The 13141-nt window shown below is 41.4% G+C and overlaps 1 protein-coding gene across 3 annotated transcripts; it reads left to right on the top strand.

Moving 5' to 3' along the window:
• Nucleotides 1–1974: 1974 nt before the first annotated feature.
• Nucleotides 1975–12989, top strand: sgce (sarcoglycan, epsilon). 3 transcript variants are annotated; one of them, XM_083926210.1, is made up of 11 exons: nt 1975–2116; nt 7122–7244; nt 7519–7688; nt 8186–8258; nt 9003–9201; nt 9868–10030; nt 10246–10460; nt 10947–10973; nt 11442–11630; nt 12014–12057; nt 12664–12989. In XM_083926210.1, exons 1-11 carry the CDS (start codon nt 2068–2070, stop codon nt 12678–12680), a joined length of 1269 nt encoding a protein of 422 aa, XP_083782336.1. In that variant the 5' UTR covers nt 1975–2067; the 3' UTR covers nt 12681–12989. The 3 variants fall into 3 exon arrangements, with proteins under 3 accessions (XP_083782336.1, XP_083782338.1, XP_083782337.1); XM_083926212.1 differs by having other exon boundaries at nt 9027–9201; XM_083926211.1 differs by having other exon boundaries at nt 7531–7688.
• Nucleotides 12990–13141: the final 152 nt, after the last annotated feature.

Here is a 13141-nt window from a genome sequence, read left to right on the forward strand (position 1 = left end):
AGAGACAGAAAATGAGCTCAAGTTGGATTTCACTGTTAATTCCCTCCTCAAAAGTCAGTCTGCTGAGAGAAATAAGGATAACTGATTACATTTACTCATTCCTTAATTTAATGTAAACCTACAGGTGAAGCTGGCATTAATTCAGTCTGGAGGGTGAAAAGGAGACTTAATTCAGCCATGTATGAAATGAAAGCTCCTGAATATCAAACTTAGCTACTGAACACACAAAACAGTATCTCGCCCGCTTGATGTGCCCCATCCCTCCAATCTGTTTGCATTAATATTCTAAGTCTCCTAATAAAGAAGATCAATTCTAGCTGGCTGTGTCACACAGGAGTCAGTAGAAACCACCCAAAAGCAAGGGAGTAAGTCCATGTGATAAACCACTAGAAAGGAAGCTTTGTCAACATGTGTGATCATCTCACAGCATTGAATTATATAACTGATTCTAATGTGTTATAATAATACATGGCATTGTTGCTTACTTGCATATTTTGTGAGCACACGTTGCAGTGTATATTAATTCAAATGTTAATCAAATGTGTGTGTGATTTAGCAGATTAAAGCATATGCTACATTTGAATGGCATATTTTGTCCCACAAAGTAAATCTAATTTATAAATGTGTGCAATGATATTATGCGGCAAAATATGTGATTTATGCAAAATTACATTATGACTTGTAACCAAAGCAGCATATTCATTATTTAGAATATAGTAGACTACTGGTCCATTTTTTTTTACTCATGATCCTCCTTTTTTCTCTGTACCAGCATCTTGAATTTAGAGAGTTAAATATTAAGTGTGTCTTTGCAATAGGGTTTGTTGTATCTGCTGTACTACGTGAAACAGACCCACATGAGCTAGTTTGTCCTTAAAAACGGGGAAGAGCTAACGTAGATTGTATATCAACCATATTCAGGACAATTACAATGCAAACTGAAACTTAAAATACTGAAACTGGACCGAAATCACCCCAAATCAGACACATTTGGCCATCTTTACCTCTTGCCATATGGGAAATGCTTTGTTTTCCAAGTCTTCATAACTATGCTGCATTAACCTATAGGGATTGTTGTGATACATTCACACCCAGCCAAATCATTTGCTATGTGAAGATGTTGCTAAGCAACCTAAAAATAATCTTAAGGGGATAAAAGGGAGGGTGAGAGAGAACAGAACATCCTCGTGCTGCAGAGTGCCAAGGATGAATAGCATGTGTTGCTCACCACAGAGGAAGCCACAAATCCAGTTTCAAATAGGCCTTTAATCAAACATGAGCCGTGCAGTGAACACTGTCAGCATGCTAAACAAAATCAGGATCCTTTACTGCAGGAGCGAAGTGCTTTCTTAGTGGTAGCTGACATGAAGAGAGCATGGGTGAATTAAGGGTCCCAGCGCCCTTTAGCTGGCCTGACTTGGAGCCAAGGGGCCAAAACATGGCCATCTGTCTGTCAGGACTGTCTCAGCAGGGGGCCTGGGCAGATTGGAGCAGACTTCTCAAACATGTCTCTGCCCTCTAACAGCTGGGCTTAGGAGGTCATGCTCTGGCAAGGTGTTAGTTTGTGGGCATGTAAGAGAGCGTGCCTGCACTCCTGATCCACATTTTAGAGGCATTCCAAGAAATAATCAAGCTGAAATATAAATATTCAATCAGAGAAGCATTAAGTAAACGAGTGAATGTAGCAAAGAATTAAATAATGCTTTTAGAGAATTAACTTACATCGTGCTGTCCCAGAGAAGAGAAGTCAGTAGAAGAACAACCATATAGAAGCCACTCCTTGAATTTGCTATACAGACAGATTCAATTAAACTCCCAATTTAACTCGACCAACATCCCACAGAGGCATTTTCTGAAGGCTCCTATTCTGATTCACACACATTATTTGTTTTTTTTACGTGACAACCATCTTTTTCCATCCAGATGTTGAGCCAATGAGAAGTCGTGCTGTTTCCAGTGAAGGAAGGAGGCGGAGGAAGGAATCCTGCAGGATGCTTATTTTTATGGCTGTCAAACCCAGTGGCGATTAGATTAAACATCCCCCTTTTTCATGTGAGATTTAGGAGGATGATAGGCACCATGTCCGCTGCAGCTGTCGCGGTATGGCTTGGTACGGGTACGTATCGATTAATCTCGGATATATCCGGGACATTTTCACGCGTTTTGCCTTTGATGCGTTATCCATGCTAGTTAGCTGTAGCTAGTTAGCCCGCTGCTGTTTAGCTACTGTGCTCATTTTTTCCAAGAGGCTGAGGAGGAGGCATGGAAAAATGGCTAACAATAGACAGCTATACCGTTATACGGGCGGAGTGCCTACACATTCAACGTAGAAAATGTGTGTTGTACAGTGACGTTACCTTACATCTCCAGCATTGTCTTGTGTGTTTGTTTCCATTCATTCAGCTTGAATTACCTTGTAAAAGAGCATATTTCCCCGTGCGCAGGCTAGTGTTTATACTGTTTGTGGACCAGGTGTGTTAATTACTGTTAAGTAGCTCACTCCTGTTTACATGTGGGGAGAAGATGAGACAGTGCTGCATTTTGTTATAGGCTCTTATCACTGGTGCATTGTTTGTAGGCAATATCCTCTCAGTTGCCACTTTATTAGGTACACACAGCTAAAAGTAATGCAGTCTAATACAATACAATAATGCAATTACTGACTGATTCTTGGGAAAGTGTAAGGTTTATTTTGAAAAGAAAAACCTTAAATGTTAAGACATTTAAACTTATATGTTTATACATTAAGGTCTCAACAGTTAAGAAAAGCAGTAATGTATTTTTTTCATAAAATGTATGTTTTTCCTGCCATTATTTAGTTTTTGTCAACCTATTGGAAAGCTAATTATTCCCTTTTATTTGGTCTTTTATAGATTTGGAATTTTTAAATAATTGTGTCTTCCCCATTTAGACATACATATATGCTGTAACATTGTTCATTTTCACTTTTGTTCATTTGCTTATACTATTTCCTGTTAACTCCTTTAAAAACTCCTACATCATCGACATTTTATTATTATTATTATAACTTTATACAACATCACAATGCTATTATTTCAGTCTTCTTCATGAAGGTTGTGATGTTAGAGTGGGTGTAAGTTAGTCATATATGAACTATATAATACCTGAATTGCAATGTCCATTTACAATTACATTATTCGTTTGGTCTATACGGAAAATAGGTATTCACATATAGGTCTACTACTCATGAAGAGATATATATAAAACGACAGTCAACAGTCCAAAACCCCAAAGATATTCAGTTTACTATCATATATGACCAAAAAAAAACCCATAAAATCTCAAAACCCCCAATTTGAGAAGCTGTGTATGCACCACATAGCTGAAACATACTCCCAGAGTTCATTCAAGACTTTTCTGTTTACCACTACTTTTTATCAAGTTAAATTTGGGACACAAATTTAAGCTTGAATAAATATGCATTTATAAAACAGAAAAAAAATGAGAAAAGACAATAGCAGTTGTCATATTAGATGTAATTACTCTTAGCTGTGGGCTATAAACTGGCAACAAACTAAATGTAGAGCCTAGTTCAGAATGCCCTTTAAAGACACACTTGTTCCATTCATGCTTTTATTCATTGATCCAATAGTTTACATTGTGCATGCCTATGATGTCAAACACACCGCTTTTCATGAGAGAAATGCCCATACGGAGCTACCTATGGGCTTGAAGCAGAGAACAGCCCTGTACAGAGATGGTGAGTGGGTGTGTGCAGTGGTGAAGTTCGTGTGTTGACCTGCTGTCCCCTCCCCCCTGTCATAACACAGTGACACGCTCAACTGGTTTCCCATTAATACTGGCATTATTGTTTTCAGTTGTCTGCTGTCCCACAGACTTGGCCCACTTACTGTTTCTGTAACAGCACTGTACTGAATTTAAATTATGTCTAAACCTTGTCCTTGCTAGAAGTAGAATTTATTTTAAATCATTAACTCTGAGACAAAGGTCTATGTCTTCTGTTTAACATGGTACTGGTAATTTACTGCCCTGAGTCAACCCAATCGTTTTAGACAAATCAGTGATTTACTTACCTTTATAGAGCGCGAGAAGATCGAACTGGCAGTTTTATATCCACTCTTGTCCTTAGTCACAGCCTTCTGCCTGTTGTGACACCGACTACTTTCACTTCCAGGTCTGTGTTAAGAACAGCGAGGCTCAAACTCATCACAGGCAGAATACCAAAGCTGCCGTCCAAACACTAGAAATCCTTGTTGTCTGTTCTTCCCCACTAAAAACGAAAGAAGCACATGCGTTCCTCCTGACACCGGCGACATGCTCGTACAAAGCTGATTCAACAGAACTAAAGGACGTCCCTCTCTTGCGTCTGCCTCCGCTAGCTAGAGGCTGCAGTTATCTAGAGCCATTAGAGGGACAAGGGTGGCTTATTCTTTCTATGTTGCCAAAGGGATTTTTAACTAAGGCATCACTCCCGAGACTTCACCAGTCCAAGGTCAGCCCACAAAAGCATAAAATCTGGTTAGGCATTTCCACCTCCCCCGAGGCCCGTTGGTGATCTATTAACAAATGTGAGTGTACCCGTTTATTATGATTATGTTATATTATATAGAGAATACTTGCTGGTTTGTTTTTAGCTTCACTCATGAGGAAAGAGTAGCTTGTCGTGTGTATCAGCATACACTTGCATATGTCCTGCAGCAGGAGCCAACAGGTTAGTCTTCAGAGGACAGTCGAGTATTAACTTTAATTGGTGATGTATTATCTACAGGAGCGCAGCAGTCCATCATCTCGAGAAGGCCTGGCAGCAAGTCAACCCGCCACAAATAAGCAGATCTGATGCTATTAGCAGAGCCTCAGTGTAGCTTAGTCAGTGATCTTTACTTACTGGCTGCTCTCTGAATGGAGGTGACTGCAGTCAAAGGTGATGGTGAAACACAGTCTGACAGGACCCTATAATACCAAGACTGGCTGACATAAAGCTGCAAGGAGTGTGTGAGTGTGTGTGGTGTGTGTGTGGTGTGTGTGTGTGTGTGTGTGTGTGTGTGTGGCCAAGTAACTTGTTGCATCAAAGCGTTAATGTTGATCGGCCAAAACACATTTCAAATCCCATAGGTCATTTCCTATTCCTCAGACCATTAGGTGAGACCAGGCCATCTGGGCTCTCTTGTTTGTCCTGCCTGTCTCATCTGTGGACGTGCCACAAATGTTTAGGCCACATCCAGTCGGTCTCTGAGCCAAACAGAATGGCAAGTACTTGACCTTGACTGGGACTGTGTGACTGTGGTCCTTTGTGTGGTCAAGAATTGATGAGGCCCAAAGGGTAAGGTAATAGAATCCGAGCGTGCGCGTTCAGAGTGGGATTTGCAGATTGACTCAGGATGCCGCTGGGCTGCTGAAACTGAATGAGAGCTGTGGCGTGGGTTAGTCATGCTCAGGTGGTTCCTTCAATCTATTCTTGATATAACAGGTTTCCATTAGTGACGCCAAATTTTGTGGTCGCTAAATGCTATTGATTGTATCTAGCTGTGACTGAGCCGCAGGGACATTGAACATATGGCTAGTTCAGCGTCTCTGTTTATGGCCACAGATGTAGCCCAGTTTAAAGGTCCCATGTTATGCAAATTTTAAAACAGGTTCAAACTTGTATTCTGAGTTTCTACTTGAACCTTTAAATGCTTTAATATTCAAAAAACACATTCCTTTTCTCATACAGTCTGTCTGAATATGCCTGTATTCAACCTCTGTCTGAAATGCACCGTTTTAGCGGCTATCTCTTTATCCCCCCTTCCAAAAAAACCATGTCTTCTCTGATTGGTCAGCATTTCTCTGCACATTGAATGTTTTGGTCCTACACTTATTATAATATGGGATCTTTATATGCCACCGTTTCATAACTTTACACTTCCAGCAGCTCACTAGTGTGCTTAGATTACAGTTAGGCAATTCGGCCTTGTAGATGTGGACTTTCTTAATAATATGCAGCTTAGTGTGTTGCATAATCTTCTACAACCCCTTTGTAAACCCTGGTAATAGATAACGCTTAAAAACCACAGATCACATACTGACTTCCTCTTTCATGGACACGGATTAAAATGTAAATCCTGCTCTATTACTTTGTTCAGTGGAGTCTCCTTGGAAAATCAGCCTGTGTTCAAGGAGAGACCCACTTCCTGTTATGATGCTGATGATAATAGTAATGTAGAATATGTTGGTTTGATGCTAATGAGAAGATGAAGCAGGAGATAAGCAAAGTGGTGAAAATCAGCAACACTTCACCGGCGGGAAAACACACACACACACACACACACACACACAATTATTTTCAGAGTGCAGATCTCCAGTTTTCCCTCCTTTCTCTTTGTTATTTCTCTTCCTTGTACGCTCAGTCTCCCATGGTGATTAAAAATGGAGTGCCCACCTACTAAGGGAGAAAAAAAGGAGGGGGAGGAGGGGGATGCTGTGCAAAAATGCTTCTAGGTTGGAAGAAGACAAGTGAGTAAGTGAAGGGGAAATACTGAAAGGCAAAGGCAAAGAGTAGGAGAGAGCTTTGCAAAGCACCTCCAGTCTTACGTCATTTTAACTTTTGTGAAAGGGGCTGCCTTTTTCCTAGCAATGTCCTTCAGAAATAGAGACTAAATGTTTGTGTTTGAAATGGAGTGGGGCTAAACAGGGAGCATAATGAAGACAGAGTTGGGGGTAGGGCATATAAACAACTCTGTGTACTGTCTGAATGACTCTCATTACTGCTGCTTTTACTCACAGTACCTCGGCCCTGGAATTTCAGTGTTTTGCCTTCTCTTGTTTTGTTCAAAATCATAGTCTTTCCAGCACCCAATCATTTGTGTTAACGCCTTAACGCTTGACTACTTCTGTGTCCTTGTGTGAAAAAAAATGCATCCACCCTCAAGAGAATGCAGAACCTAAACAAATCTATCACTAAAAGCAGTATTATTCTAAAGTAGTAGGTGTGCAGTTGCTAGTAACCCAAACGTTTGCTTTATTTGTTTTCGCCTCTATTAAGCATCCTCTTCTTTTCCAGTTAGTGCTGCTGGCAGGTCATTAATGATGAACAAAACACACAATAGCAAACGTTCTGCTTTCGGGAGCTAATATCCTCTTTGTCTTGAAATCTGCTTCAGTGGTCACCATCTTGTCGAGATCGCACGCAGACCGCAACGTCTACCCATCTGCGGGAGTGCTGTTCGTCCATGTTCTGGAGAGAGAGTATTTCAAAGGAGAGTTTCCTCCCTACCCAAAGTCAGGTATAACACAATCACATTCATACATCCTGTAATAATTAAAAGTGTCGACAAATTTGATTTATCTAAATGATTAAAGTATTTGTACAGTTTATTTTTTGGCACAGTCATTGTACAAATGCAACGGCGCACTGTCCATTCATCGTATTTCACAAGTAGAAATTGCTTAGCTGCAGTTGGCAACGCGTCCTCGGCAATTCAGCTAATGGGTGTAAATATACATTACTGAATTGGTTCTGCCCCATAACGGATCATTGGGTTACCCCTCATTAAACAGCTCCACCAACAGGTGATGCCAGCAGTGACCCGATCACTTTCAACACCAACCTGATGGGTTACCCCGACAGGCCGGGCTGGCTGCGCTACATCCAGAGGACCCAGCACAGCGATGGCGTGCTCTATGGCTCCCCCACCGCAGAGCATGTTGGCAAGCCCTCCGTCATAGAGGTGGGTGGTTGGACCACTTTCAAAGTGAAGAGGCGGAAGTTGAAGGCATCTGTGCTTCTGTTAAATATCTCAAGGAAGGAAAAGTGTTGCACAACATGAAAGCATTTAATTAAAAGAATACAACATTATCACTCATTTTAATGGAAGACAGTATCACACATTTGTTGTTATACACAAGGCACGCATAAAGGAGTAGTAACACATCTGAATAGATTTTACTGAGCACAGCTGATTTGTATGCATTTAGTAGACATAGAAGAATGTTACGCTGAGTCTTCAGACGTAAACTCCATGATGTTTTCTTATGCTTTCTTTGTCCCCCATAAGCTACTGTAGAAATTCTTTCCCCAAAAGGCTTAGCGTTCCCACTGGCGCCCATGTTCCTCTATATAGGGTACAGAGCCTGCATAATGTATCTGGCTCAGCCTTGTCCAGAGAGTTGCTGCCGTATAAGCTGCACTGATCTGGGCTTAAACTTTCACCCCTGTGTGTTGCAGATTACTGCCTATAACAGACGCACTTTTGAGACAGCACGGCACAACTTGGTCATAAACATCATGGCTACAGAAGGTAAGAGGTGCCAGTATGAAGGCTTATAGCAAACAGATCAGACTGTGCAACTCCCCTGATTGTACTTGTACTTGTAATGTACTTCCCCAAGGAGAAAACGTTGCATTTGGTTACTTTTGTCAAGAAGAACTTATAAATCATTGCTAAGCTTAGCAAACTCTATCTGACAAAGACCTTGTGGTGAGAATATTTTGTTGACAATCTGAATCAGTTATTGTCTTTGGGTAAAGTAAAAGATGTCAGGTATCACAGGTTGGCCACCATAAATCCGTATGATACGTTGTGGCTTCTGTAAACACACAGTCGGTTACGTTTACGAAATATTATGGTGCATCTATAGGAAGCAGCCGTTCCGTCTCATCTGTCTGACTGCCCCCTCACATCTGTTCATCTGTGTGTGTGCACACGGTGGCATGTTGACGAGCTACGGTAACATGTAGTACAACATGAACTGAATTGGTTGAACGCTCAGCAGATGTTCTCAGCACTAACGTGACATCACTCTCCTTTTTCTGTGAGGTCATCTACCATCTGGTCCCAGAAGGAAGAAATGTCATAACAGAGCAGGGCAGACACCAGCTCCATCTGGAGAGAGTGGTGAAATCAGTGTCAACTACGCAGCACTGATACAGTGTTAATGATGTCTAGCAGAACAGTACTTTAGCTGGCCTCCTGTCATCCCGCTGCCTCATCTTACTGTAACTCACCCTTTTCACCTTTTCTCTTCTTTATCCTGATGCACAGAGTTCCCTCTGCCCTTCCAGGCAGAGTTTTACATCAGAAACATGAATGTGGAGGAGATGCTGGCCAGCGAGGTGCTGGGGGACTTCCTGGGAGCCGTGAAAAACATATGGCAGCCTGAGCGCCTCAACGCTATAAACATCACCTCTGCGCTGGACCGGGGCGGCCGTGTGCCGCTGCCCATCAACAACTTGAAGGAAGGGTGAGGATGTTGAAGATTTGACGGGAGTGCTTTTCACACTGAAGCAAAGATGATCTGGTTACATCTCAATACATTTTTGTTTTTTTATTTCAAGGCTCATTTGGCATTGATTTTGTATTGTCAAAACCAAACTAAGTGCACAATTAGTATTGTGATTTAGGTATAATTCCTCTGGAGAATAAGCATGAGATTTTATGTTGTGTGAATGTATGTCTGTTGTTGGTAATGTCTGTTAACGGTAATGTCTTGTCTTGTATGTTCTGTTGGACCCCCTCGAAAACGAGATGACTGCTCTTCTCAAGGGGTTATTCATAAATAAACTTGAACTTAATCTTAAAGATTCTTTCAACCTCTCGCAATCGAACAAATCGCTTATATTTTCAGCCCACTCACTTCATGCTGACATTTTATTTAATTGGGACCCTGGGGATCCACAGTTCACTGTGAATAAGATGAGTACACTTGGCCATCAGCACTGACAGATACTGTCAGTTGGGGTTGTTCAGAGGGGAATAGCCCACATGAAGTGCCATAAGTTGTGCATCAAAGATTCATGCTGACATTTTGGAAGATGAAAGCATAAAAAAAAGCTCAGCATAAACATGCAAAATGAGGCTCCTTCTTCTCTTCTCTCATGCTATTTCTGCTGTCTCCCCCCCTCCTTAGAGTATATGTGATGGTTGGTGCGGATGTTCCCTTCTCGTCGTGCTTGCGGGAGGTGGAAAGCCCCCATAACCAGCTGCGGTGCAGTCAGGAGATGGAGCCTGTCATCAGCTGCGACAAGAAGTTCAGGGCTCAGTTTCACATTGATTGGTGTAAGATCTCTCTGGTGAGGATTACCCTATAAAGATTTCCCTGAATTGGGAATTGCAGGTTCTCAAATGCTGAGGCAAGAGAGGAACAAGTACACTGTCTTCTTTGTGCTCCATAAACAATGATTTTGATTTCAGACGAATCACTGACCTGACCATAGTGTAAGCATTAAACCTGACTGCAATCACATCTTTTCACAAATTCTGAATGAACTACTATTTATTTCTTCAGGTTGACATCAACAAAGTGGTCCCCGTATACATTACCCGTTCCGACCCAGGCACCGGGATCCTGCCCGAATTTGGGGAATACAACCCACCCTCTGAGTCTCTGATGGGCCGGAACTACTTTTCAGACTTCCTTATCACGCTGGCTGTTCCCTCCGCTGTGGCCCTAGTCCTCTTCTTCATCCTTGGCTACACTATGTGCTGCCGACGGGAAGGGGTGTAAGTGTGCTTGGTTTTTATATTTTTATGCAAATATTGCACCAGAAACGCAACAAACATTTAAGGAAAGCACAGAAACTGTTACTTCAGTATATGCGAACCAAATGGGAGACAGGATGGATAGTGCAGAATATGAAGATGAGAGCAGTAATCCGGGCTGGAATCGCAGCTTCTCATTACCATCATGTTGTACGGTTCATTTCTTTTAGGTTCACCATGAATATCTGTCATGGCTTTTTGTTTTTTCCGTCATGTGCATCTTGATGTTTTGAAGCACAGTGCTGACATTGGTAGCCATTCATCCACGATAAAGCCTTTCATCATTCTCCATCATTTACAGGCCGGGAGAGACGTTCACTCAGTGTTCCACACCCACCATCACCATTTCCGTTCTGTCTTTACCTCAATGATCCATTCACATGTGTGTAGATGTCTCTTTAACTATTAATATTAGTATTTAATTCATCCATTTTGTTTTGTTTCTAGGGAAAAAAGAAACATGCAAACACCAGAGTAAGTGTTTTACCTCTCCTGTGTTTTTCTTTATTTTGGGTCTGTTCCTGCCCCCCCCACCCCCACCCCTTTTGGTTTGCAGTTTTGTCATCTATGTTGTCATTGACGGCTTTCTCATAACCATTCTCATGCTCATGTGCGTGTTGACATTCATTCATCCAATGGGCTGCACAAAAATTCAATGGCCAGATGTAGGTAATTAATGCTGTAGCAGTAACAAATTGTTTACATAAATCTTGAGGATACCTTGCAGCATAAGTCAGACGAGGTAAAGGAGTCACAGCAATAGGTAAAAGGGTGGAGGTTATACTGCTGTTGTGCATGCATGAATTGAGAACTCAACCATTGCAGATGCAAATTGATTGCATATTCAAATATTTTAAATGTGTTTCAGATGAGACATAACACAGCCAACCCACTAACAACGCACGCTGCAATACACGTTAACTTGACTGTGCCCTTCTACAGCATCCAGCTGGTTCACCACAGCTCCATCCAGAAGTCCACCAAGGAGCTGCGGAGCATGTCTAAGAACCGGGAGATCTCCTGGCCCCTGTCCACCTTGCCTGTCTTCAACCCAGTCAGCGGCGAGGTGGTGCCGCCCATCCACCCCGACAACTACGAAACCACCAGTATGCCTCTCATGCAGACACAGACGTGAGTCAAGAGATTATTTGGTTTGGGTGGAGGGAAATGCACGTGTCAACATACACGCACTAGTTTGTGCGCACATGAAATGCACACATGCTCATTAGAAGTCACGCAAATGTATGGCTTACAGGCGTCAGTATATAGGGGAAATATAAGTTAAAACAATAACATTATTGTCTTATCTTGTTTTCAGTGCCTCTTACATGTGAGTGTTTCCAAGTAAAGCCAGTCAGTCCTGTGAGAAATACGACTGCAGCTTAAGAGGTTCAGGCTGTCCCATGATTTTTCCTAATGGGCTTGAAACTCAGAATACTATAAGTACAACACATGATACTAAAGGCTCATGTTAATGTATGTAAAAGTCTGAATGTGAATGTTAATCATTTCAGGAATCTGCAAAACCAGATAACGATACCACAGCAACGGCCATCAGGTTAGTATTTCCTTCAACCTTTGTATAGTGTATGTGAAATTTCCCGCTGGGATTAATAAAGTTTATATCTATCTGTCTATCTATCTATCTATTTATCAGTCTATCCGTTTGTCCAGTAGTCAAGCGACATTTCTTACTCCATCTGAATGTGTAATACGTGATAAATGTGTTATTCAAATTTTGGAGTCATAGTTAATATGCTGTTGGTCTCTGTCTGACTTTACATCACTGTAGAAATACAAGCATCCAGACTTTATTCAATTGGACACAGATTATTGAGTTCAAATCATTTTGCTACGGCTCCGCATGAGATCAGGCATGAGAGCTTTACTTCTCCTCTAGTGGCGTCTCAACCTTCCCCCCCGTGATTCTGTTTTTTGTGTGTGAGCGCCCTCCTGTGTACATGGTGTTCAGCTGCATGACAGTTCTAGCACTAACCTGCTGCTCTCTCTGTTCACGCTAACAAAGGAGATAATTATGTCATGTCAACATTTCGAAGGCTGGAGGTAGGTGCTGCAGTCTGTGAATAAGTGTAGAGATAATTCATGTGTGAATGTGAGCAAATGCCCATAAAGTTTTATCAATTTTTTTTCATATTTATTCTAGGTAAATGGTATTCCTGAGGAGAGAAAGGTCGCCGAAGCACTCAATTTGTGACCAGAGACACTGTTGGAGTTGACTGATTTCATATCTATATATATGTTTTTTCTAACATTTGTGCCAATCTGCATGCCTCAGAAGTGTCTTTACAAAGATTTATGGTCCATATGCACTTACACCTTGAAGAGTGAGTGTGAAAAAGATCAAAAGAGCTTAGCTGATTATAAAAATGAAATAGAGTATTATGAAATTTGTAAATGTTAAAAGTAGAACTGTATTTCTACTTGCTTTGCACAACGGACCTCTTAAGAGGAAAAGGGAGTTTTACATGGAGATGCTTTAGTTATGTGTTATTAATTATGTTGTGTCACAAAATAAATTCTTCAAAAAAGTTATTTTACTCTGAGTACCTTTGTCCTACTAATAAACAAGACATTAGTAATGTCTGAATGACATTCAAAAGTATATCTTTGTCAAAAAAGAC

The sequence above is a fragment of the Echiichthys vipera genome (assembly GCF_963691815.1).
Source record: "Echiichthys vipera genome assembly, chromosome: 13".
Classification (NCBI taxonomy): Eukaryota; Metazoa; Chordata; class Actinopteri; order Perciformes; family Trachinidae; genus Echiichthys; species Echiichthys vipera.

What these genes read in the sequence shown, in the direction of transcription:
- sgce (XM_083926210.1), top strand. Translation starts at nt 2,068, where the DNA reads ATGATAGGCACCATGTCCGCTGCAGCTGTCGCGGTATGGCTTGGTACG. An exon ending in AAACATCATGGCTACAGAAG is followed by an intron (nt 8,259 to 9,002) that starts GTAAGAGGTGCC and finishes CCTGATGCACAG; the next exon opens with AGTTCCCTCTGCCCTTCCAG. An exon ending in AGAAACATGCAAACACCAGA is followed by an intron (nt 10,974 to 11,441) that starts GTAAGTGTTTTA and finishes GCCCTTCTACAG; the next exon opens with CATCCAGCTGGTTCACCACA.